The sequence below is a fragment of the Oryctolagus cuniculus genome, chromosome 3 (assembly GCF_051225735.1).
Source record: "Oryctolagus cuniculus isolate XC-2025 breed Fujian yellow rabbit chromosome 3, ASM5122573v1, whole genome shotgun sequence".
NCBI lineage: Eukaryota > Metazoa > Chordata > Mammalia > Lagomorpha > Leporidae > Oryctolagus > Oryctolagus cuniculus.
Genome location: NC_142869.1, coordinates 179,798,780 through 179,825,809, shown reverse-complemented (window position 1 = coordinate 179,825,809; position 27,030 = coordinate 179,798,780). Strand labels below are relative to the sequence as shown.

The following is a 27,030-nucleotide window of genomic DNA, read 5'->3' as shown; positions in this document are numbered from 1 at the left end:
TAGGCTAATCCTCCACCTTGCGGCGCCGGCACACCGGGTTCTAGTCCCGGTCGGGGCGCCGGATTCTGTCCCGGTTGCCCCTCTTCCAGGCCAGCTCTCTGCTATGGCCAGGGAGTGCAGTGGAGGATGGCCCAGGTGCTTGGGCCCTGCACCCCATGGGAGACCAGGAAAAGCACCTGGATCCTGGCTCCTGCCATCGGATCAGCGCGGTGCGCCAGCTGCAGCGGCGGCCATTGGAGGGTGAACCAACGGCAAAGGAAGACCTTTCTCTCTGTCTCTCTCTCTCACTGTCCACTCTGCCTGTCAAAAAATAAAAAAAAAAAAAAAAAAAAAAAAAAAGAAAATGAAGCTAAAAGATTATAAAGTTTGCAGCAAAAGGAGCTAAAAGATTACATTTATTTTTGCACAAAATTTTGAAACCTATGTGTAGATTTTTCATAGTACATGTTTTCCATGCAGTTTTTGAAGACCCCTCCATATAAAGAGAAACCCATAAGCAGAAGCACAAAGACACATTCCTGAGAAAGTTGGTTCTGTCTTGTTTTAGGACCTTGACTGCTGTCCTGAAGTCTGGCTAGCAATCAGGATTGAGGTTCAAGGTGCTCAACATCCCAGTCAAATCAGAATGGTGGTGCTGATGGCATGATCAGTTCCCTTCTCCGTCCCTCTTTACTCCTCAGAACCTAATGGGGTACCCTTGTGGGGTTTCCCTGCCATGGAGGCAGGTGGGCCAGGCCATCAGCCACTTCCTTCTGGATCGGCCAGCCCCAGGTCTCAAAGAAAGGAACGAGATTCTTCTGCACTTTTTCGGAGAACTTTTTCATCCATAGGTTCATCTTGCCAGCTTTGTCTTTGGGGAGGCCTAAGAGGGTCTGGTAGTCAGCAAACAGTTGGGTGAATGGCTCCCACCCAAAGGCTTCCTGGAGCTGCAGAGAAACAAGGGGCAGAATGAGGAGTCTGGTTTCCCATTGCAGCTGGAACAGCAGTGGTCACAAGCACATTGCCTCTACAGGGATCACTTCTTCATTGTTAATTTCTTCCCTGTCCCCCACCCAGCCCTGCCGGCTCCACCACTTGGCCATGAAACTCTAGGCCAGGGGCTCACAGGAAATGTTTGAAAAGAGGTCAGTATTCCACATTTGGCAGTTATTATTACCTTGAATACAAATTATATCCTCAGATCTTAAGTGTTTCCCTCTGTATCGGGACAGGTTTGAGCCTGACTGAGATGAGAAACCCAAACAATCAACCTATTAGGGGTCCTGAAAGCTGGAGACTTCCAGCACTTCCAGACACAATGATAATAATCATTACTTGTTTTACTGCCTGCTCAGACTTATGACTGTGCAAGGCTACCATACTGCCCTGTGGGACACTGCCTCTGGGGAAGAAAAGGAAAGAGCCAGGCATGTCAAAGATAGAATGACTCATATTTTATAGAACTGTAAGTGCTTGCGACTAAGGCTATAGAAATTTGGAATTGGGAATCTGGGGGTTTCGTAGTCCCATTCCCTTTATGGATAAGGATCCTCTGCATCTGGGATACTGAAGCTCAAGGTCAGATGACATCGATCACAATGTGCATCCCCTGGAGTCAGTCTCACTATTATATTCTCATCATTGCTCATCTCTCTTCACTGCCTTGGCCTTTGGCCAACTTCTGACATAATTTATCAATCAGTACATTAATAAATAGTTATTAAAGTATAACATTTATTAGATGCATACAACATGGCAGGTACTGTATTAGCAATGCTGAAGGGTCTCACCCTCATAGAAGGGACAGGTCAGTGGGAGAGGCAGATGCACAAATAGACTAAGGATTAAACATGCTGGCTAATGAAGGAGGTGATGTCGGTGAAGGGGACGTTAGAGATGAGTGAAGGCTGACTAGGTAGGTAATGGACAAGGTGTCCAAGCACACTGCAACAGCAGAGACGAAGCCTGTGGAGGCACAGGAGCTGGAAATAGCAAGGTGTGTTCATGACTGTGAGCAGCATGGTGCCCTGGAGGGTAAATTCAGAGGTCAGGAAACCAGGAGATGTAGCTGGAGGTGTTGGCAAAATCTGATAAAGAAGGACCCTGTATACCCTGCTCAGCAGCTTCATCTCTAAAGAGCACACATTAAGATTTTAAAGGTAGAATATTAATGTTACTTTGGGAGTAGTATGAAAGATGGGTGGTAGAAGACTGAGGCAACTGGGACAGACTGAGAGCAGAAAAAATGGGGCCTTCGTTAAAGCACCCATAGGAGGAATGACCAGGAGGAGACCTCTGGAAGGGGAGGAATCCTGAGGCACCTGTACATCCCACAACCCAGCATCAGACTCCAGGTTGATGGAGGTGCCTGTGCTACTGAGAGCACCACAGTGAGTGTGCAGGTGGGAGCAAGAATGAGGGCTTTAACTTACACTATAGTGACCCCACCACTAAAGTCTGTACACCCTCCAAGTAACTGCACAGCCTGCAAAACATTTGTGTAAAGTGAATTAAGAGCTTATGTTGGTGAAAACAAAACACGTGGTAGCCAGGTAAATGAGAGGATCTTCAAAAAGTTCCTGAAAAGGCACAGTATGAAAAAGCTATGCATAGATCTCATTTATTTCTGCATCCAAATTAACTTATTTTCATATTCTATTTTCCATGAAATGTTTGAAGTCCCATTGTAAAAAAATATGAAAAGTGAGGCAGAGGAAAATAATCTCACTGACTGGGACTATCTCACATTCACTCACTAGAACATTAGTGACAGAAAAAAATCAGAGAGGGTAAAGGGTAAAATTTGGGGCTGGTCATTAACTCCTGATTTTAAATTCTAGATCCATTTAATAAGCGGGTGCTCTTGGGCAGGCTGCTTAAATTCTCTTAGTAGTTGTCTCCATGAAAATTGGGTCAGCCAAATCCTACCTACAGGGCTGTGTGAGACAAGAGATCGGCACAGGAAACAACTCTGACACCCTGAAAACATCTAAACTCAAAGACTGGAGAAAGGGGCCAGGGATTGCTGTGCTTCACATGAAGTAGATGTTCTTTCAACATTTCATGTTCTCCTGTTGGATCAGCCATTTACTGACTCATTATAAAAAAAGCATTTTCAGTTCAAGTGGGGTGATGGAAATGAGAGCCTTTCTCACAGACTCGTCCCTAAGATGCCATCTTGGAGTGCAGTTGTTCTGTAAACATGTTCCTGTGATTTTAAAGGGATGTAACACTAACTAGCTAACCTAAGGGAGGAAAAACAACATGTGACACAGCAAAACAAGGACCAAATAGAAAATACTTAGTAGGGGGTCAAAGGCAGAATCAGTGAGTGCAAGAGCTGTGATTCAACTTTCGGAATAGCTACCATATTGTCTGCTGGGTATCAGAATGCTATATTTCTGCTTTTCACATAATCCTTCTGGAGGTGAGTGGGAGAGGTGTCATTGTCTCCATCTTAGACAAGTATAAGCTGGGAGGCACCACACTGGCCCAGTCTCCTGTGTCTGCTGAGGGGTGGATCCAGGCTGGAGCATGGTGATGGGTTTGGAGGGCTCCTACAGGTCAGGACATAACCCACATAACTGAGGGGTTCATGTCCCTAAGCCCGTCTCCCTGCATTTCTGCTCATACCTGTAGATATGTTTCCAGAGCGGTCCACACACTCCAGTCACTCAGAGGGGCTCCCTTTCCCAGGTGTGCTTTAATTCTCTTCTCTCGTTCAGGGGGGCTCAGAGCAGGGTGGGCCCGAGCCCTGGGGATGCCCAGCACCGTCTCATGCACGTAGACTGACCAGAGGTTGCACGTGGCCTCTGTGGTGTGTGGGGGGAATTCCCAGCCATGCCGCTGCTGGTTGTGGCCCAGCTCGTGGATGGCTCCCCACAGACCTTTGCTTCTCATGCCTGACTCATTAATGAGCTCCTGCACTGACTCCAGGTGGCACATGATAGGGTATCCTGAGTGCATCCAGCCTAGACGGGCAGAAGGAAGACACGGGACATGAAAAGTGGATTCCAGCCAAATGCTTCACTATCGTAGAACTTTCCCTCTCCATCCTGTTGTCCCCACTAATTCCATCATGTCCACAGTGATTGGCTTCCCTTCTTCAACTTGAGCAGAGACTGAATAGTACCCATCCCCTTCCCAGCCTCTCCACCCTGTGTTATACTCTGCTGTTCACCCTGGCCGTGATGCACTTCCCCTAGGTATCCTGATGCAACTCAGTGCTTCATTGTCTTGTGAGCTTCTCGTGAGTGCAAGCCTGACATTACACCATGTGTCTGGACTGAGATCCTGGTGGCTGGGATATTGTCATTTTTTTTACTCCCCCCACACCATGTTAACCACTGCTGTCCAGATTTGTACTCTGTGACATAGATCATTGTGTGTTTTTGAAAGATAATTGAGCCCTAAAGGAATTTTCCTTATGTAAGGATCAGAATTCCTTACTTTTTTCCCATGTTCCTCTTTCCTCTAAATCACACAGTACTCAACCTCTCATGAATCTTTTCTGTTTTTCATTTTCAACTCTGACTCTTTTTAAAGAAAGTCGTTCATTTTGTGTGCTGTCCTCACAAGGTCACTTGTTGCCTTCGAAGAGGTCCTTGCGCCACTTTTCCTGAGATTGTTCTATTATCCTATGAAACCTTACTTGGTAAATGTAAGTGGTTTTCATCTGCACACATCTTTCACATCCATCATGGTCCGTGTCTTTTATGTCTTTTCCCCTTTACTAATAGAATTTTGTTTCACACATCTTGCACAAAAATGATACGTAACAATATACACCTACAGAAATACTCACCAGCTGAGATCTGCACGTCGGCCACAATCCTCTCAGGTCTGCAGAAAGGGAAAGGCTGGGCTGCCAGCCTGGCTACAGCCTGCATCATCTCATCCCAGAGGCGGAGAAGAGGCTCAGGGTCCTCCAGGGCCTGGAGCTTCGCAGTTGGCACCGTCAGGATGATATTGTCCGTGGCCAGCTCTCCCCAGGGAGCTGGGTTCCCCTGGAGACAGCGCCTCCACTCCTCCTTGGATGTTTTACCTGGGAATAAATATGGAACCTACCACCCACTTCCCCATCTTCCTGTGAACTCAGAACAATATGGCTTAAACCCCAGAAGCAGAACACTGAAACAATGAACTGCTCTCATGAGGGTCTCTGGCTGTGAAGTAGACAGGCTTCCAGGCCTTCTCCCTACTCTGCCCTGTTCCCTGGCTCCTGCCTCAGACAGCTCTTTCTCCTCTCCACTGAGCCTTATCACCCTCCCCCTTAGCAACCACCTCACTGTCACAGCGACATCCACAGCTCGCTCTCCTCCTTCAACTTCCAGCTCACTTACCCAGCTTGTAGTATGGGGCCGGCACTGCTCTCCTGATGGTCACAGACACAGGGCCAAGTTGGCTGCCCTTGGGCACAATGACATAGAGGAGGCCACCCCAGAGGCAGGAGAGTGACTTCTCGGTCCTGTCCATACAGCACTGGTGAGTCACCACAGGAGCTCGGGATAGCTTTTTGGCGTTGGTCAGGTTATCAGTATGGCAGCCGATCTGTACCTGGACAGGTAATTCCAACAGGTGTCAGGGACGGGAGTCCCTGTGATGTGGGTGTAGAGTTGTGTATTAGACAAACATGTCCCTGGAACAGCAGGCTCCCTTTCCTATGAGCTTTGCATGGATACCCATGAAATTCTAGCACTCCGAAGACATAAGGATTAAAGAATACAAATGATTGTTCTCTCAGGGATTTAAGTAGCTTCTCTTTAAACTCCCTGAGACTTGAGCTGGAAAGAAACCAGGCATAAGCTCAAGACTGGGTCTGAGATCTTGAGCCTTTTATAGGTGGAGCCATGGGCTCTTACACCAGTACCTATGTCTGTGTGCTGATTCTGATTCGGGGAATAAGTTGGGGGTTTTGTTCTGCCCTTTCTGTATAGACAGGAGGTCCATTGAGAAGCAGCAGGATCTGGCCTGGGGAGCACAGTAATACTCTCTCTCCCCCAGTACTTGGGGGAATCGATGAAGGCCACTTGTGGGGATTCCTGGAGTTTCTTTTATTAGATTTGATGAAATCAAGCTCTAAAACATATGCTGACATAAAAACATCCTAACTGGGGTAGGAAATGACTTTCAGTGGAAGCTGATCAAATTTAAATTCTGCACGAAGGTCATATTTTTGTAAGTAAAGAGATTAGACATACCCTCCAGGTGTCAAAGAAATTGGTAAAATTCAGAGAAACCTTGTGCTATTGGGAGAATGGATGAGGTGCTGGTAGGTAATAAGAACTCCTTCTCACATTTGGTAACGCTCCACTCCTCTGTCGGTAGGTGCAAATCACCATATGTGGAAATCATGCAGTTAGGTTTCAGTACAGGATCTGATACTACTAACTTGATTTGGTAACTCTCCACTTCTCTGTTGGTAGGTGCAAATCACCTTATGTGGAGGTCGGGGTTTCAATACAGGATCTGATACTAGTAACTCGATTTGGTATCTCTCCACTTCTCTGTCGGTAGGTACAAATCACCATATGTGGAGGTCGGGGTTTCAATACAGGATCTGATACTAGTAACTCGATTTGGTAACTCTCCACTCCTCTGTCGGTAGGTACAAATCACCATATGTGGAAATCAGGCAGTTAGGTTTCAGTACAGGATCTGATCTGAGCAACTCAGGCTCCCTGAAATGTAGCTGCTTCATTTGTAAGATCTGTAAGACGTGGGGAAGCATTCCTCCCTGTACTCTTGTTTTAGCATCGCCATGAGCTGGAACAAGACAGTGGGTAAGAATGCAGTGGCTTCATGGCGTGGAGAGATGTTGGCTGCAGGTGTTCTGGTTTTACCTTCAAGCCAGCAGAGGCAGCAGCTTCAGACAGTGAGACTTCTGCGTTTTGTCCTTCCAGGAGATACAGCCCAGTACTCAGCCAGGAATCACCATTGCCTGACAAAGAAAAGACCAAGTTCTTTTTTTTCCTACTTGACTCCATCTCCATCTGAAGTTTTCCAGCCCCTTCTAGAGGTACAGCTTCTCTCCTGTGTACCCCCAACTTGTCCATGCTTCGTGGACTTTCCTTAAGTAGAACCCTATCCTCCATCTTCTTGAAAGCACCCCAAAAAGCGCATAACCAGACTTTCTAAGGGTCAGTGCCTGCCAGATTCTGTTTAGGCCATCAACCCCATCTTCCCCCGAGGGTGATATGTGCATGTCTCTGCTAACACCATACCTGGGTTGGTTCCATTGATCTCCACAGTGATGGAGTGTTCCAAAGGTTGCAGACTGGAGGCGCAGGTGCCAAGCCTCTGGACCAGCTGGGAGCAGTCAGTTCCAGAGTGTGCCAGCTCTGTGGCCAGGCACAGCATCGTGGCCTCACAAGAGTCCCTGGCAACTGGATTTTCCTTGCTCACAGCTGGAAGGCCCGAGCGAAGCAGCATCTTTCTCAGAAGCCGGTGAAAGGATGCGTAAGCAGGGACTCCCTCGGCAGGAATCTGTAGGAAAGCTGCACCGTCTTCTCGCAACTTGGCCAGGCAGCTCTTTTCTAAGTCCTTGCCCCCATGGCTCAGTGCAGCCTGAAATTCAGAGAGAGCCTTTCGGAAGTGATAACTCCTCATTTCAGGAGTTGGGGTGGGGAAACAGCCTGGGTTGAGAGTCCGAGCCAGGATGCTGAGGCCAAAGCAGTTGAGGATGATGTTACCAGGGAAATTGGCCAAAGCAGACTGACCTGGGTTCTGGGAAGCCCACCACCAGGCCTGGCCCCCGATCAGCAAACCCCCACCCTCGGCCACAAACTCCTGCAGCTCCTTAGCCTCCTTGTCGGTGTAAGCCACACAGCAGTAGACGCTCACGTCCCTGGTCAGATGGGGCTCCAGGGCACATTCCAAGCCATGTCCTGACAGTAGTGGACAAAGATTTTTTAGCCTTGTGTTTACCCCAACTTTGCCTGTTTGGCCTCTGGCCAGCCAGCTCACAGCATTGAGAAGAAAGGGCCCCATCTTGGGAGCACAGAGCAAACCCTCATGGGCAGCCAGGACCACCCGGCCACGGCCATAGTGGGCAGCAGCAAGGAAGCAACCAAGGGAATCATTGAGTCCCAGAGGGAAGGCCAGGGCCCCGTGCACCAGCAGCTGGGAAGGGACTCCCCCAGTCCTGATGTCCAGTTCTGAGATCCCTTCTAGGAGTTGCTCCTGGTCTTTTCTGAGATCCTCCCCACACCTGCAAAAGACACAAGGGACAGGAAGGCTGGAGTCACTTAACGACTGTGTTTGAGCTTTCTCAGCGATACAAAAACTAATGGCAATAGTTGTCAAACACTGAGTGAAATACTGTGTAGGAGCTGGTGGCCTTATTTGCATATTTAAGAATCTACATTCTCTGAATGAAAACTTCCAAGTAAATCTGAAGTATTCTAGCTTGAATTTTATATCTTTTAAAATAATGAAGTATGTAAGGGAATTAAGTTAGAAAGACTCATTTATTATGCCTGGAGAAAGTAGTTCTGGATGTCAATCTCTCAGAGCTAATTCTCTGTGAAGGCAGGCAATGAAAAACTTCAACTTGCACTTTCCATGGGCTACAAATGGAAACACATCACAAGTATCATTTAATACTATACTACATGCCACCATTTGTTAGTATTTAATTTTTTTTTCATTTATTTCAAAGACAGAAAGAGATAGAGAGAGCAGCCATTGAAACACACAGGCTTTTAAAACTTTTTAAAGATCACTTTATATGATGAAAATATTTACTATTTTTATAGAGAAATGGTCAAATAATGAATTCAGAGAAAGCTTCTAATTTCAAGATTTTTTTCTCATTGATTTGTAGTAACTGTAAATGCCAAATAATAAGACATTGGCTAAATAAATTATGGTTAACTATAAATAATAAAACTTATAGTTCTTAAATTAATTACTTGAATTTTGGAAAACACTAAATGGGAAAAATTTGAAAATTAGATTATAAGATAGTGTGTCCTATATTGGCCAGCTTTTGCACAAACACAAAAAACACCAAAAAGTCATCAAACCAGACCTAACAATGGGATCTAAAATATTGCCATTAAAATGTCTTCAGTGGTCATCTTGCCTAGTAAAATTACAGGTAATTCAAATTAACCTTATAAAATTTATTGTCTCAATTTTTAAAATTAACATCTGTCTATTTCATAACAATCAAATAATGTTTTTGAAAAACAAAAATGGTTTACTTATTGTAGTACAAGACGAGAGTGAAGAAAGTGCTGCCAGTACAGGTGGTTTGTCCCTCATTTCTCCTCAGCAGGAACACGGGGAGCTATCACATCCTAGTTTGTCATCCCATTTTCAAATTAGCCAGAAAATGTCATGAGTGTTATCAGTTTTGCCTGTGGCTTTATTTCACCTCTTGTGACTTAAGACTTGATTTGGGACATAGAAAATTGAATTACAGGACTTCACAAAATATTTGAGAGGGAAGAAAGGAAAGTGAGTAAGCCCAGCAGTTGGGAAGCCAAGAAAACCTCAACAGAAGACCTGACTATTATAAGGCAAGGTCTTGCATACTATCTATTTGCAATGTTTAAGTGTGGAGACAAACAATGAAAGTGGCCATTAATTAAGGACATTTAATATGAGGGGGCCTCAAAATTTCATTGAAAAAAATCAAGTTAAAAAGTATGAATTTTCTGGAGCAAAAATGAATTTCAAATGTATGTAAATTTGTATTATGGAAAAGTATACATAGATTTAAAAATGTTTTTGCACCAAAATAAACTCATGCTTTTAATTCTGATTTCCATGGACTTTTTGCATAAGCCATACATTAAACATATGGATTCTCTTAATCAATGTAATGAACCTAAAACTTAACAATACTGCTTTATGGATAATGTTTGGAAAGGCTAAGCAATTTTGCCCTGCCTGTTGACTAATAATTGACATGGACAAGAAGCAAACCAAGCTGGCCTGGAAGCCATCATTGTTTTCTATGTACCAGAAATCTCTTACTCAATTACTACGGCTCTGGACATACAATGAGAGTTGTATGATATTGAGCAAGGAGGTTTTAATTAGATGTGAGGGTGTGAATATTGCTGCATTTATAAAAAGGAAAAGCACACATTACTTCAGAGATGAGAGTGCAGGGGAAACTATTGAAAAGAAAGGAAAGGGGGCCGGTGCCGCGGCTCAATAGGCTAATCCTCCGCCTGTGGCACTGGCACACCGGGTTCTAGTCCCGGTCAGGGCACTGGATTCTGTCCTGGTTGCCCCTCTTCAGGCCAGCTCTCTGCTGTGGCCCAGGAGAGCAGTGGAGGATGGCCCAAGTACTTGGGCCTTGCACCCGCATGGGAGACCAGGAGAAGCACCTGGCTCCTGGCTTCAGATTAGTGTGGTGCGCCGGCTGCAGCATGCCAGCCACAGCGGCCATTGGGGGGTGAACCAACGGCAAAGGAAGACCTTTCTGTCTCTCTGTCTCACTGTCCACTCTGCCTGTCAAAAAAAAAAAAAGAAAGAAAGAAAGAAAGAAAGGAAGGAAAGGGAAGGGAAGGGAAGGGAAGGGAAGGGAAGGGAAGGGAAGGGAAGGGAAGGGAAGGGAAGGGAAGGGAAGGGAAGGGAAGGGAAGGGAAGGGAAGGGAAGGGAAGGGAAGGGAAGGGAGGGATGATGTTTAAGGAATGATCAAAGCCCATCTAAGCAGACAGGTAATAGGAGTGATTGGACTCTTAGTGACAGAGGTAAGATAAATAAAAAAGAAATCCTTTTATTTGCAACAAAATGATTGCAACTGGAAGCCATTATACTTAGTGAAATAAGCAAGTCCCAAAAAGACAAATACTGTATGATCTACCTAGTAGATTATCTAAAAGGTCATCTATAGGAGTGAAATTGACACTTTGAGATGCAATGATTTTGAATAGCTCTTGTCTCTACTATTGAGGAACAGTGTTTTCTTTTTTTCCCTTCATACTGTTTGTTGAACTCTTTCTTTAGTGTAGGGTTAATCTTATGAGTATAAAGATAGCTGAAAATAGATCTTTGTAAAAAAAATAAGATGGGAATAGGAGAGGGAGGAGGAAGAAGGGTGAGCAAGTGCCTGAGAGAGCGTAGGATGGAAAGTATCACTAAGTTCCTGAATCTGTATATATGAAATACATGAAGTTTGTATACCTTAAATAATGTTTTTCAAAAAAGGAAAAAAAACCTGCCATGGTTGGAAGCACAGTGGTGATTAGAAAGTTCAGTGTGGAGTGAGCTGTTGTCATTTTCCATATACAAAACGTAAGCCTCAAACTTTGTGTACTTCTTATGGAACATGACTGTAAGGAGGCCTCTTGGTAGGAACAGGTACAGGTTAACTGTTTCTCTGCTCAGACAGAATGGGATACAAGCATCCTCCTCTGGATTTAAGTCACTCTGTGGTAAACCTGAGGATACAACACTGGCACCAGCAGGAATGTTTCTTGGGATCTACCACGTCAAGTAAAGGACTAGAGGAACCAAGTTGACAGGATGTTTCCACCCTCACTGCGAGCTTTTGTACTTTTCTGTGTTTTTTCCCTTCTAAGTACAGGTAAACAGTAAATCAACAAACAGTCTGGATCATTATTGAGCAAGACGGATATTTTCTCTGGGCCATCTTGAAGTTGTGGACATAGTTTTCTATCTTATTGTAAGCCTGTAGGCACAGGGGAAAAATTGCTGAGGTCCCAATCATGCCTAGTTTTAAAGTTCTCTTTTAAAAAAGTTTGACTAGCATGCAATAACTGTATACTTTTATAGTGTACAGTTTTACATAGTGTGTACTGAGAACATCAGGGTAATTAGCATTCAATTTCCTTTTAAAAACACAATTTCAGTTAACCCACTTAATTCATTAGATTTAAGGAAATAAATTGGAACACTGACTTTTGTAAAAAAAATGCAGTTATATTAATTACTCATTTTGAATAGTTAAAAAACAGATGTCATTCACTTATGGGCACAGATATATTTATTTTTCTAGGTCACACCTAAATTCTACTAAAAATATAAACATTTCAACCATGTCACAGTGTTGAATGTTCATCTAAGCGTTATTATTGTGCTCCCAATCCCAGTGAAGAGCTTTGCTAGGATCAAAGGAGATAGGCTATGCGAAGGCATACATAGCACATAACCTGTACGCAGTCGACACTTCAATCTGTTTGTGTGTCTACTTTAACTCTGAAGGTGACTAAATCTGAAAACTTCAGAGAAAATAGGGGCATAATTTATGATTACAGATTTTAAAAGGAAAATTTTTAGAAAAGGGTAATCAGAAAAAAAGAGGATTAAAATAGTTTAAGCATAAGAATGAAAGAGGAAGGCTAGAATGTTCTGTTTTTCATGTGTGTATTACTGAGACACTAGAGCAAATGAATAGAAAATAATAATAATGTCTTCATAAAGTTTTAAATGTGAATTAATTATTCAGGTAATTCAAGCAAGTACAAGAAGGAGGAACAAACTCTCAGTAATAAATAGCACATCTAGACATAGGTAAATCAACAGCAAGCTGGGTTTATGGGTGGATAGAGAAAGAGGAATTATCTAGGAATGGAACCATTTTTCCAATTAAAAATCTTGGCATTTGATTTTACTTGAATTAATAGGTGAACAAGAAAACCAAATAAAAGTGAAGGAACCTGCAGCAAGATACTTCTTTAGCACTTGAGAGGATCATTGCTTAAGCTTACCGTCCTGCCTAAGAAGAAAGAGTATGAATTTCAACATCAGGCTGGAGCCACTGAAACAATGCCTTAGCTGAGAAAGTACTCTGACTCCACACTGGGGAAGGGCTCCACAGGGCCACTTCAGGCAAAGTCTGAGGGGTAACAACTCCTCGCAATGCCACTGGGAGGCATGCATGCCTGCAGATAAACAGGGCCCCCTGCTGCTGTGTACTGGGCACTGCTCCGAGGATGTCCCCAGCAGTCGGTCCCTGGTTGTTACTGTGCACCTGTGTTCCATTAGGGACGGGGAGCCAGGTGTTTCAGAATGTTGTCTTTACAGCTCCTGCCCCCTGGGTCTGGTTATGTCAGCTCCTCTCCTTACCCCCATCTAGGAATGACAGAACACGGTTCTAGCCTCTTTTTGTTACTCTCACATCCCCTGACTGGTCCTTCTGTTCCTTGATAATCTGTGTAGTCATCTCTGTGTGTGCTTCGTAATTCCTGCATTCCAATACAGAGCTGGTTTGTTTTCTGGTTACATCCCGACAGAGAGAAGACTTGTCTCTCCTATTCTGTGTTGTGGCTAATTTACTAATCTTACCTGAAGTGTTTGCCTCTTAATTCATTTTCTTCATTCTGAAACCATCTTTTACATCTTGCTATGTTTCTCATTTTATTTAATACACAGTTTTCAACAGTTCTTTTAGAGCTTGGAGCATTCTCAGGGTATGTGCTTTGTTTATTGGGTCATATTTTCCTTCTAGGCATGTCTGTTTCTGTTAATATCTGGAATAAATTTGCATTGTCATTTGTAATTTATACTGTTACCACATGTTTACAGTTATTACATGGATTTTTTCTAGGTTAGTGTGGAGAGCTCTGTTGTGGGTTCTGATAAAGTGTGGGTGAATTCTCCTGCATACCCTTTCCAGTCTCCTAAGGGCAATTTGTTTCTTCATGCACCACATCCATCCACCTTTTAAAATCATACTGCCTACTTATTAGTTTTCCCCATTTATTACTTAAGGTTGTTAATGACTCACTGAAGGGCAAAGAACAAGTAGGGGCCACAAGTGTCCTTGTTGTGGTCCTGGTAGGCTTCATCCACTTAACCACAGATGAAACTGGCTTAGCAGGCTCAGCTCACAACCATGCTTGGAAGATGGAAGCCTCTAGCGTCCATTTCTGCTTCCACCAGGTCCTGAAGTATCTCTGTTGCTTTTACACTTGAGGGATCATTGTTGCAGTTAAGAATCTACTCATCCTGATTTGTTCATTTTCCCACAAATGAGGGCATTAATGATGAGAGCTGAACAGTCCTAATCTAAAATTCTCCAAAATAAAAAACTTTTAATACCAACATCATGCCATAAATGGAAAATTCCATATCTGATTTCATGTTATGGGTCATAATCAAAACACAGGCACACCAAAAACACTGCACACTTTACCTTCAGGCTATGTGTACAGGTGCAAATGAATTTTACATTTAACTTAGGTCTCATTCCCATGACATCTAATTATATATATATGCCAAAAATCTGGAAAAAATCAAAATCTGAAATACAGTCATCCTAATATCCTAAGAATTTTGGATATAAGATAATCTATATACAATTATTTTAATGGGAATTTAGACAACAGCTATAAACTATAATTGAATGGAAAAATGACCATTTCAACCATAAAAAAACTTTTTGCTAGTCACTCATTTCGTTCAATGAAATACAACCAGTAACAATGTAACATCTAAATATTTCCTGTGTTGTTACAAGAAAATAATTAAGTTCATTTTGACTAAAAGCCAATTCCTCTCAACAGTTTATGCACAGTAATAATTTTAATGCAGATTACAATGAGAATATTTACATATTACATTTATTGTACTCTATTAGTTATCACAGATCAGGGAGAACATATGGTATTTGTCTTTTTGTGACTGGTTTATTTCATTAAGTATAGTCATGTCCAGTTGTATGCATGCTGTTGTAAAAGACAGGATTTCATTCTTTTTTATGGCTGTGTAATATGCCATAGCACACATATAACACATTTTCTTTATCCAGTCATTTTATGTTGGACATCTGGATGATTCCATATCTTAGCTTTTGTGAACTGAGCTGCAGTAAACATGGGGGTACAGATAACTCTTTCAAATGCTGATTTCATTTCATTTTGGTGAATTCCTAGGAGTGAGATGGCTGTATCATAAAGAAGATCTATATTCAGATTTCTGAGGTCTCTCCATACTGTATTCCACAATGGCTGCACTGGTTTACTGTCCCACTAACAGTGGTTTAGGGTACCTTTTTACTCACATCCTCGCCAGCATTTGTTGTTTGTTGATTTCAGTATGAGAACCATTCTAACTGGAGGTAGGTGAAACCTCATTGTGTATTTAGTTGCATTCCCCTGATGGCTTGTGATCCTGAGCATTTTTTCATATGTCTGCTAGCCATTTGAATTTCCTCTTTTGAAAAATGCCTGTTCAAGTATTTTGCCCATTTCTTAACTAGATTGTTTGTTTTGTTGCTAATGAATTTCTTGAGCTCATTATAGATTCTGTATATTAAGCCTTTATCAGTTGCATATTATGCAAATAATTTCTACTGTTGGTTACTTCTTCACTCTGTTAAGTGTTTATTTTGTAGTGTAGAAGCTTCCTTTTAAAAAGATTTTATTTATTTATCTGAGAGGTAGAGTTACAGACAGTAAGAGGGAGAGACAGAGAGAAAGGTCTCCTTCTGTTGATTCACTCCCCAAATGGCCACAATGGCTGGAGCTGAGCTGATCTGAAGCCAAGAGCCAGGCACTTCTTCTGGGTCTCCCATGTGGTTACAGGGGCCCAAGTACTTGGGCCATCTTGCACTGCTTTCCCAGGCCATAGCAGAGAGCTGGATTGGAAGTGGAGCATCTAGGAATAGAACAAGCACCCATATGGGATGCCTGCATTGCAGGCAGAAGATTAACTTATTGCATCATGGCACTGGTCCTAGTGCAGAAGCTTGTTAGCTTGCTTGATGTAATTCCATTTGTCGTTTTTTGCTTGATTGCCTAGGCTTCTGGGGTCTTTTCAAGAAGTCTTTGCCTATGCCAATGTATTTCAGTTTCCCCAATGATCTCCACAAGTAGCTTGATGGAGTCAGGTCATAGATTTAGATCTTTGATCCATTTTGAGTCGATTTTTGTATAGGGTATAAGGTAGGGGTCTTGTTTCATACTCCTTCATGTGGACAGCAGAGATCCAATTTTCCCAGCACCACTTGTTGAAGATAGTATGCTTTTTCCAGGGATAGATTTTAGCTCCTTTATCAAAGATGAGTTGTTATAGACACATGAATTCATTTCTGGGGTTTCTACTCTATTTCATTGATGCCATATCTATTTTTGTTCCAGTGTCAGGCTATTTGGATTTATTTTTCAAAAAGATTTATTTTATTTATTTGAAATACAGTTACAGAGAGAGGTAGAGACAGAGAGAGAGGTCTTCCATCTGCTGGTTCATTCCCTAGAAGGCCACAATGGCCAGAGCTGTGCCAATCAGAAGCCAGGAGCCATGAGCTTCTTCCAAGTCTCCCACGTGGGTGCAGGGGCCCAAGGACTTGGGCCATCTTCTACTGCTTTCCCTGGCGATAGCAGAGAGCTGGATTAAAAAAGGAACAGCTGGCACTAGAACCGGTGCCCATATGGGATGCCAGCGCTTCAGGCCAGAGTTTTAACCCACTGTGCCACAGCACCAGCCCCAGGCTATTTGGATTTATCTCACAGGTTTGCATTCTCACTGCTTATGATTGCTATTTTTAATTACTTTTCAGGTGTTTCATCAACCTCTTAATCTTCACATTCTAATACTGAAGTGTTGTTTTGTTCCTTTGGGGAAGTCATGTTGCCTTCCTGGTTCTTTTGTCTTGTATTTCCGTGTTTATTTTTAGGCATTTGTGGAAACACTTGTTGGTTTTCTCCACTGATGAGTTTTACCTTTGAACTACACTTCTGTGGCTTAGTGGAGTGTCTGTCCCCTTAATGAATACCCAGAGGTGTGTGCTGGGTGGGGTCAGGGAATCTCTGGTTAGTGCTCAAGAATGGGGCAAGAATCCAGGGTGACACCAAGTTGGGCATTGTAGATCTCTATTGTTAGTAAGGTAGAGGGTGTGATCATGCCTGTTGGTGGAATCACAACCTTACCTCCTCTCTTCCAAGGTTATAAATGCCTAGGGTTAGCATACAATGGGTACAATCCTCACCCATGCTGGTGCATGAACCACTCAAAGGTTCTGTTCAGTCCTCAGTGTGAGCATGGGTCACTCAGCAATGACCCAACACATGCACTCAGGAAGCTCTGACCCTCTTACACAGTGACACAGTGATTGCCCAGAGACCCAGATACATTCCACACCCTATTGTGCAGTCAGAGGATTCACACAGTCACAGAGCACAAGGCTCCCTGATGTCACAGGGTGCTGAGGATCCTTTCTCTCCCCTGCAAACTTGCCCCATCCACAGAGAGAGCGGAGTCGTTTCCAGAGCAAGCTGCCTGTGCATGCTCTGTCTTGGCTGTTGGAATCCCCAAGCTTGTGACTGGCTGAGAGGATAGAGGCTCTCACAATCCTAAGTGGGTATGAATCCCTCGTCAACATTTCCAGGAGACTCAGTCAGTGGGAAACACAAATTTTTTCCTCTGATAAAGAACCCTGGTCCGCACACGCGAGCTGCCACAGCCTCTATTTTTGTCAAAATGGCACCTTCTCCCCGTGGGTTGCCAGCTGCCCTTGTGGGACAATGGGGAGAAATAAATGTACTTGTCCTTCACTGGATTAGAGGGGTACTCTGCATCCACCTCCAACTAGTGTTTCAGGCTGTACTCCAAGTCATTGTGGTCCACAACGTTCTCCCTCATGCAATATCCCCGGTGGCACGGGCTGCTGCACGCTCTCACCTCCCACTCAGAACCTGGCATCTCCTCCAGCCTCCAGCCATGGAATTCGCGTTTGGTGTCCCCACCCTCTGCCGCACATCTGCATTTTCCACTCTGCTCCTCAGCATTTCTTTCCTTTCTGTAGAGTTTCCACTGCAAACTTCCCTCCAACTCCCCATTGGGAGCACACTTCCTTTGCTTTTCTTCTACTGTCTTTCCCTAGTCAGAATCCTATATGCAATTCTTGACTTTGTGGTCTCAACTATTTTCTTTCCATTATATATCTGTGGTTGGGTGGTACTGGGAGATATTCCACATTTCATTCACCTATTCCTGTCTCTGGTCAGTGCCTAGCCACATATACCACTATTATCAAAAAAACTCATATTCAGCTGTTTTTGTGCTATTTTCCATTTAAAAATTGTTTCTTAAGTTGTTTTATTTGAAAGTTAGAAAGACAGAAAAAGAGATTTACCATTCTCTGCTTCCCTCTCCATTTAGCTATAATGCTTGGGGCTGGGCCAGGCGATTGCCAGGAACCAGGAATCAATCCAGATCTCCCTCCTGTGGGGCAGGACCCAACTACTAGAACCACCATCTGGTAACGCCCCCTTCCCCAAGTGGGCATTGGCAGAAAGCTAGAACCGGGAACAATGTCAGACCTTGAACCTGGATACTCCATGTGGGGTGTGGGTGTCTGCAGCAGTATCTTAACTGCTATGACATTCATGCTCCTACCCAATTTTTTTGTTTTATTAGATTCCTCCACTCATTTTATCAGATTTTGTTGGCAGGCCAATTCCAGGAGCTAACCTTATTTCACAGAATGTTTACTTGTAACTCTTTACATTTTGGATTTGAATATCCTAACAGAAGTATGCCCCTTAAAACCTGGAAGCCCTTGGTCAGTGACCTTCCAACTCTACAGGATTGTGGTGAGGGTAGATTGAGGTAACATATAATCCTCGAGGTGCACACACCCAAGCTACCAATGTGTAGTCACTTTCGTATGAGTAGCGCCTGAGAGGCTCTGAACCTTGTAGCACACACAATACACAGGTGCAATGAACTGTGGATGATCTGAGGTGGATGTCTTCCTCTATTCTTTGGTGCTGATGTAAAGGGAACAAGTACCTTTGTTTCTGCTTTGAATATTAAAGTAAAGTAACTGCAGTGTCCTCCTGGTTATACAACATAGATGTGCAACCGTAGCCCTCAGGAATAGGGCTCCAAAGGATCCTGTGTTGGTTTGTGGTTTCAGCCTATCCACCAGGCAGACAGAGTCAGGGTGGGGCAGAGCTCAACTCCCTTAAGGAGCTCAGAGCCTTACAGCAGGGATTTCAAGGTAAAGAGCCTGCTGGGTCAGTCCAGGCCTTTGGCCAAAATGTGTTGCCAGGAAAGTTCACTGCAAACCTCAAAGGGGAGTATCTCTAGGAGGGAGGCACGCCAGGTATCCTGTTGGTACTGAGCTTATACAGGGAGAAATGGCAAAGTGAAGCTGGGATAGTCCTCGTTTCTACAGAGCTGATTGGGAAGACGTCTCTGAGGAGGGTGTCTAATTGAACCTGAATAAATAACACATCGGTTTTTCAATAGCTGAGAGAAGATCTAGAATAGGAAGAGAAATTTGAAAACGAAGTTTTTCAGTGCTGAACTACCAGTGTTATTATCTTTCTACCAATTAGATTTTCATATGTTTTGATATTTATAAAACAAGAGCTGCAAAGTTACACATTGTGATCTCCTCACGGTAGGAAGAGTTCTGAAGTATTTAAAAGACATGTATGTCTAGTGTATAATTATGGCTCTCCCACAAAATAGTGAAATCAGGAAATATTTAAATATCTAACAAAAAGAAGTACTTTCACAATGATCTGGAACTTATGATCATGCATTCTCATTAAGGATTTGGTTTATAATAGAATGTTGTTTTTAAGCAGAACACAAGATATTAGTGTAGTCATGAACAGCAAAAATGTTGTATTATGATAGAATATATGTAAAGGTAAACATTTTTAGGGCCATAATAGAAACTACAAAAAACACAAATACTTTAACATCCTTTTTTTTTTTCAATAAAAGTCTTACAAGTATGAAGACTAGCAATGTGAAATACTCAAACATGCAAAGGGTTACCTGGTAATGCTTAGCAAAATTACATTTGTATTTCCCTGTGATTCAGCAACTCACTTCTATCAATATGGAAACAAAAAGAAGATATATACATAGGGTATTCACTGAAGCCTAGTTGTAATAGTAAATCTAGTATTTACTAAATATAGTAAATTTACTATACACTAAATACAGTACCTACTAGAAACTCAAATGACTGTTAGCAAGGCAATTACTGAATAGACTATATTACTATATCTATACACTGTCGTATAACAGAGTGTGTATGCATCTCCATTCACTATTATGGAGCAACATCCATAAAATAAGTAGAAAAATAAAGGGGAAGAAACAATGAATACAGTGTGCTTCGCCTTCTCCAAGAAAAAGATGGCTATTAATGCATGTGTGTATATTCATATCTAAACCAATAATGGGGCATTAAATAATAGAAATAGAGGAAAGAATTGCATTGTACAGAGGACAGGGACAGAAAATAGGTTCTTAAGATTTGACTTTGAATCAGCATGACTACTTTTCCTAATTATAAAATAAAATTAAATTATAAAAACAATTCCCAAAATCAAAAGTAGAATAACCAAATTAGTCAACATATATTCTTACTTAGATGTATAACTGCACAGGAAGGAACTATTCTAAGGGACTTTAAAAGATGGTAGTTGGACTTTATTTACCTAATAAAATACATCACAAGGACAAAAGGAAGTAAAAATCACCTTCAACTGTGACAGTAATCATACTGCTGGAAGTCGCGTTATTCATATTTCTTAACTGTTGAGTGTGTATCATGTTATAAATGAACCATTATGCTGGTGTCTTACAGAACTGGAATTTTTTTAAGATTATTTATTTATTTATTTGAAAGTCAGAGTTACACACAGAGAGAAGGAAAGGCAAAGAGGGAGAGAGAGAGAGGTCTTCCATCTGCTGGTTCACTCCCCAATGGGCCACAATGGCAGGAGCTGTGCCGTTCCAAATCCAGGAGCCAGGAGTTTCCTCTAGGTCTCCCATGTGGGTGCAGGAGCTCAAGGACTTGGGCCATCTTCTACTGCTTTCCAAGGCCATAGCAGAGAGCTGGATCGGAAGTGGAGCAGCCAGGTTTCAAACCAGCGCCCATATGGGATGCCAGCACTGCAGGCCACAGCCTAACCCACTATGCCACAGGAGTGGCCCCTGGAATTTTTTATCATGGGAAAAAATAAGCTATCAATGTAAGGCTGTTGAAATTAAAGAAAAAACACATAATCTCAAAGGTGAATTTAACTATCAGTATGAACCTTTGTGTTTATCTTAGGAAAAAACCCTATCTCTGAGTTTTGCCTATTCAGAATTCCTAGAAACAATGAATACTTCTAACATCCATATTGTGGTTTCTAAATACCACTTCCCACTAAAATACACAGAGCTCCTTGGAGAAATGGCTACTCCTGGGCATGGGCAGGAAATAAATATTGCAAAACAGAAATTTCTTGTTATTCCAAACTGGAAGGAAGCCTCACCACGAATCAGGAGTCAACCTGAGTTGGCTCACAATGGTCAAAGAACAATTTTAGTATAAAGATAATAAATGAAACACCATGTGTTCAAATCCATGATTTCATCATTATTCCAAACAAACTTAAAACATATTGGTGACCTTTGGGAGATACTAGGAAATGAGTGTTTTGAAAACTGATTTCTAAATGAGAGAAGAAAATTAAGTACTTATCTCTCTTACATAAGCTGTATCACTACTCAGATAAAATAGAAAAGAAATGTTAGAATTTTGAAGCTACCTTTTTATAATCTCTAATAGATTCAAGGCTGTAGTGATGATGATTCATGACAGATAACATCATAGCAGACAGAAATTCAGATGGTATGTTCTACTTGACGGAAGTACACACCACCACCTACAAAACTGTCAGGCCAAAAATTCAAACAGGAATCTGATACAGCCTCCAGATCAGGAGCTGGGAAACTTCGTCATTCAGGGCCAAACATTTTAGGTTTGTGATCTCTGCTGAAACTATGTAACTATTCAATTCTGTAATTCTTGTGTGATGGGAACCACAGAGCAATCTGTAAATAAAGGGGCATAGTTGTGCTGTAATAAAACTTTATTTACAAAAAACAGGGGGCTGCCTCATGAGGTTTAGTTTATTAATTCTGCTGTAGAATCTGGATCTAACTTCAAATTCACAGTCAATATGGGAAATGGGGGATACATTAAATGATATCATAGGTACACAAACAGCAGAACTCAGACCAAAGAAAACTACTAACAACAAAACTACAACAACAAAACCTGCAAGAAGGGGCTGGTGCTGTGGCATAGTGGATAAAGCTGCCCCCGGCAGTGCCGGCATCCCATATGGTCACTGCTTCAAGTCCTGGCTGCTCCACTTCCGATCCAGCTCTCTGCTATGGTCTGGGAAAGCAGCAGAAGATGGCCCAAGTCCTTGGGCCCCTATACCCACATGGGAGATTGGGAAGAAGCTCCTGGCTCCTGGATTTGGATCGGCCCAGCTCCAGCTGTTGCGGCCAATTGGAGAGTGAACCAGCAGATGGAAGACCTCTCTTTCTCTCTCTGCCTCTTTTCTCTCTGTGTAACTTTGACTTTCAAATAAATAAATAAATATTTATTAAAAAAGAAATCCAAATATTTGGAATTTGTTTAAATACCAATGTCTACAAATTTTGAGTAAATAATATGAAACAATGATGGAAATGAGTAATGATATTAAGAAGTTATTCTTTCCCGGTGTGATAATGGTACCTTGTGATTGTTTTCAAAAGAGTGCATATCTTTAGTGATTTTTAGAGAAATACAGGTTGAATGATATCTCCTATGTGTTTCAAAAAACTCTGGGGGTCTTATAAATGAAATACTATTGACTATGCATAGACTGTTGCTGAGGGGTTAGGCTGCAGCTGGATGGGAATTCATTATATTATTCTCTACTTTTATACAATTTTAAAGATTTCATGATCAGAATTTTAAAGATAACCACAAAATGTATCTCTGAGTCCAGTAGCAGAGATGAAAAATGTAGGTACAGATGAAGAAAAACAGGTTTAGTTTACTGAAGAAGAGTCTTTCGGTACAATTAAGAGGATTTGTGATGATTGAATTTTACGCATTTATCCCTTAGAGTATTAGAATCAAAAACAAGTTGTGGCAAGTCAGATCCACCCTCACATTTCTGAGTAACCCTATCGCCTCTCCAGATCTCTCAGAAGAGAAGGGATTGCAGCTGTTCCAGGGCACGGGGCTGAGGGTTGAGGGCACTGATAGTTCATTCAGTATCGGTAGGTCCCAGGCCCCTTCTTCCTTGTAGCAGAATACTCATATTTTCAGAGATGCCAGTGTCCTCTTAAAAATATTCATCCCTTCAGATTCCCTGACAACTAGAATTGGCCATATGATCTAGTAATGGCCAAATATAAACAGGAGTGTGATGAAACAGCTCCAGGGTGTGGCCCAGGCCCATCAGGACCACCTGGAAAGCTCCGTATACCTGACCTTCAAGCTGACTGGAGAAGCATAGTGGCGCCAATATTGGCTTTATGCTATGGAATTAGCATTGCCCTGAACTAGCTATGCCCCCCCGCCTGCCCTTTAAAGCTTGTGCTTGATCGTTAATAAACGGACTGTTCACCAAAACTTGTCCCTGGTGCTTCTTGTTGAAGAAAGCTGCTGCCCCACCCTCCCGACAGGAAGAGTCCACAACAATGAATCAGAACGTGTCAGTCCTCTGTATATAATCCAAAATATCTTCCCGTCTCATTACAAATAAGATCTACGGTTCTACCCATGGACCTCACTTCTTACTGCTGTAGCCCTCGTTCACTCAGCTCCAGTCACTCTAACTTTCCTGATGCTCCTGAAGCAGACCACACAGGGTTGTTTCAGGTTTTCCTGTTCTACTGTTCTCATAGAGGTCCACTCAGCTTGTTCCTTCACTTCCTTCAAATCTCTTTTCAACTGTCACTTACCTGAGAAGCCTTCCAAGCTGGCCATTTGCTTGTTTGCACTCAAGACCATTCCCCACTCTTCTTAGTCATCCTCCGTGTTGCACTGCCTGGGCTCCCTTTTCCCCTGGATCCTGGTGGGTTCAGCCCATAGGAGGTAGAGAGAGAAGATGGAAGGAAGGAGGGAAGGAGGGAAGGAGAGAGGGAGGGAGGGAGGGAGGGAGGGAGGGAGGAAGGGAGGGGGTAGGAAGAGCTGAGCTACATGTTTCTTTGAGGACATGTCTCTGATAACCACAATGTCTTCTCCAAGACTCCAGCTCCCACCAGCTCCCATCTATAGTTGCAACTCCTGCTGGCATGGTTTCAACTTCTGCCAGGTGGCCACAGCACCTGGGTTCCAGCAATAACACCACCTCTCTCTGTGGATCCTATAAATACTTAAGTTACCTGTGTGAGTTTTTTGCACTTCTATCACCTGCATATTCAATTTCCTATACCAGCACCCACATATCCTAACTCAGCCCAAAGACCCTAAATAAAATGGCCTGAACTCCCTTCCTCACCTCAGTATCCATAAAGTGCTTTATTCATATTTCCCCTTACCAATAGTTCATGAAATCTATTTGCTTCCTCAGTTCCTAAGTTGTCTCAGTTGCTTCTCCACCGGAATACAGGCTCATGACAGCATTGTCGGCTTTGATCTCTGCTGGACCCCCAGTGTCCAGAAGAGGGCCCCTGTCCTTTCATTTATTTGAGATATTGATAAACATTCTTTTTATTCTAGCATTAGACAGAGACAGAGTGGTGAAAAATAGAATGAGTGTGATTCTTGTTCTGGCCATAGGAGGGAGTGACAGGGACAGCTCTGCATTTGTCTTCGTGAGTTTTAATTATTTTGTATTTGACTTGTGGTTGTCGCAACAAGGAATCACTTGTACTGAAACTGGACTTCATTGAACAAGGGACTCTGTTGCTTAACATTAGATGGACTTTCCATGGGGTGAGAGGCTGGGCAGGCACTCACCTGACATGCAGAGGGATCTTGGGCACTTGCTTAGAGACCTTGAAGTGGCTTCTGTCTCCATAGGTGTCAGTGAAGTACACTCCAGCCACACTTGTCACTCGGTTCCCAGGGAACTTGGACAGCACATTATCATGGCCATGCTGGCTGGCCCAGTACCAGGCCTGGCCCCCGATGAGCAGGCCCCCTCCTCGTTTTACAAACTGGATCAGCTTCTCAGTCATGCTGTCATTGTAGGCATTGATGCAGTAAACCCCCAGGGACTCTCCCGGCTCCGACTCAACCTGTGCCTTAACCCCAGTGTCCTGCAGGAGTTTCACTAGTGATTCCAGGGAGGGGTTCACTCCAATGCAGGCCCCCAGGAAGGGGCAGAGCCAGTGCACGGCATTGGCAAGAAATGGAGCCAAGGGAGCATGCATCAGGTACGCCTCGTGGGCCACAACCACAAGGCGGCCGTGGCCATAGGAGGAGGCAGCGATGATCACCTGGCCCTTGTCATTCACCATCACTGGGAAGGCAGCTTCTCCAATAAGAAGGAGTTCACTGGGGACTGGACCTGTGGGGGTATCCCAGGTTGTCACCCCATTCATGAGGGCTTGGAAAGCAGCAGCTGGAGTGGTGGCCATGATCTACTGGCTGCTGCAGAGGAAAGCAAAGCAAAAAGTTAGTGACCAGAACCAAAAAAAAAAAAAAAAAAAAAAAAAAAAAAAAAAAAAAAGAAAGAAAGAAAAGAAAAGCAAACAACTAAATGCATGCAGTCCCAATATATTACTGAGTTCCCCATACTGTGCTCCTCATACCGTCTTCTAGCGCTGGGGCTGCAAGCCAGAAACAAAAGAGACACTTCCACAGATACATTTTGTAAGAGGAAAAACAATAAATACTGCAGGCGCGCAGATAAATGAAATGCAACAATCAGCGACTGCTGTGGTCAAAACAGAACGAGGTGATGCGACAGGAATTGACTGGAAAGCCACTTTGGAATGGGTGACAGAAAGGCCCCTTCGAGAAAGTGGTCTTGAAGCTGATACCAGAAATGCCTTGGGAGACCAGGGTTCCGGCACAGAGAAGCCCCAGCTGGCTGGCGGGCCGGGCCTGAGCATTTCCGTATCTCAGGATGTGGACTCTGTCTTCTCGCTCTCATTTCGCTCCTTCGTAATGTCAGTGGTAAGAAACTGTATTCACGTAACAGTTCAGGAATGGAAAAAAGGCGGAGAAAGACCAGGAACCCGAATTCAAGATCCTCGCAACTACTCTGGGGAGACAACCAAAGTCTTTCACTTCTAGGGACTCCCTCGTTTATCGGAAAAACAACAAAACATGTAAAAATCCCCTGATGAACAATCCGTCTCAGAACGCCCATCCCGCCCTCCAGAGTCAACGCGCACGCGCAGGTCCCCCCAACCCCGCCCCGCGACGCAGCCTTGTCAAACTGCTCAAGTTCAAAGAGCGGAGAGAAATGCGATTTGTGATTTGAGTATCTGAGACAAACAGCCATAGCCCTAGACTAGGGAGGCGAATCGGGACGAAAGCCCTGGGTCCACGCCGAGACGCCACACCTCGCGGGCCGGGAACGGCCCGGGAAGGGCGCCTGGTCACCCCGGGGCACCCCGCGCCCCCGCGTCCTCGGCCGCCCGCCCCCGCGCGCCCCAGGACGCGCTCGCACTGAAGCTCACCCTCGGCGGTCGGGAACCCTGGAGGCCGCTCTGCCGAGGCTCCGCGAGGCCGTGCGGGAGGCTGGGTCGTCCCGGGAGGCGGGGCGCGCCGCGGGGAGCCACCGCCCCGCGGTCCCGCCCGCCTCCCCAGACCTGCGCCGCCCGGGGCGGCGCGGCGAGGTCGCGGGCGTGGGGATGTGTCCGGCTGCGGGGGTGCAGGACGCCAAGCCCCCTCCCGCCCACCCTCCGGGGTCCTCGGATGGGAGAGCGAGCTCGGCAAAGCGTCTGGCGCCTGTGGCAGGAAAAGCAAACAGCAAAAACCACAGTGGGGCGGACAGCTTCCCAACCACAGCGTCCCCCCGTGCAAAGACCCGTCGGCTCTCCGACTGGGGGGCGCCGCTCTGGGGAGGACCCCTGTTCCGCGCCGCCGGGCTCTGCCGGTCCCTGCGTCCTCACGCTGCCCTCTGGTGCTCAAGCCGGAACCGTCCCGCGGTTGGCGGCCACGCGGGTCACGGGGCTACGCGGGCAGAGGACTGGCTGGCACACGCGGAAATCTTGCCCCGTGAAGCTCTTGCTGGGAAGGAAACGCGCCGGTTGCAGCGCCAAAGCGTGCGCGGCTGCAGAAGTGAAGCTAATGCTTTGGCGTGGCTGGTGCTTGAACCGCTGCCTAAACGGAGGAGGCCGGAAGGTGGAAATCAAGGGGGAAG

At 44.1% G+C, this 27,030-nt stretch overlaps 1 protein-coding gene across 4 annotated transcripts; it reads right to left on the bottom strand.

Moving 5' to 3' along the window:
- Nucleotides 1-365: 365 nt before the first annotated feature.
- On the bottom strand, nt 366-26,776 carry LOC100358347 (TRPM8 channel-associated factor 2). Of its 4 annotated transcripts, none has more exons than XM_070071380.2 (9): nt 26,345-26,776; nt 24,672-25,307; nt 23,672-23,781; nt 7,203-8,188; nt 6,822-6,919; nt 5,322-5,535; nt 4,784-5,023; nt 3,613-3,950; nt 366-926 (listed from the first exon to the last, which is right to left on the bottom strand). In XM_070071380.2, the coding sequence occupies exons 4-9, from the start codon at nt 7,966-7,968 to the stop codon at nt 684-686; spliced, it is 1,899 nt and encodes a 632-aa protein (XP_069927481.2). In that variant the 5' UTR covers nt 7,969-8,188; nt 23,672-23,781; nt 24,672-25,307; nt 26,345-26,776; the 3' UTR covers nt 366-683. The 4 variants fall into 4 exon arrangements, with proteins under 4 accessions (XP_069927481.2, XP_069927482.2, XP_008256311.4 ...); XM_070071381.2 differs by lacking the exon at nt 26,345-26,776 and adding an exon at nt 25,700-25,843; XM_008258089.5 differs by lacking the exon at nt 23,672-23,781 and having other exon boundaries at nt 26,345-26,495.
- Nucleotides 26,777-27,030: the final 254 nt, after the last annotated feature.

What these genes read in the sequence shown, in the direction of transcription:
- LOC100358347 (XM_008258089.5), bottom strand. Translation starts at nt 25,294, where the DNA reads ATGGCCACCACTCCAGCTGCTGCTTTCCAAGCCCTCATGAATGGGGTG. An exon ending in AAGATCCCTCTGCATGTCAG is followed by an intron (nt 8,189 to 24,671) that starts GTGAGTGCCTGC and finishes TGTCTTTTGCAG; the next exon opens with GTGTGGGGAGGATCTCAGAA. An exon ending in CGACGTGCAGATCTCAGCTG is followed by an intron (nt 3,951 to 4,783) that starts GTGAGTATTTCT and finishes CTGCCCGTCTAG; the next exon opens with GCTGGATGCACTCAGGATAC.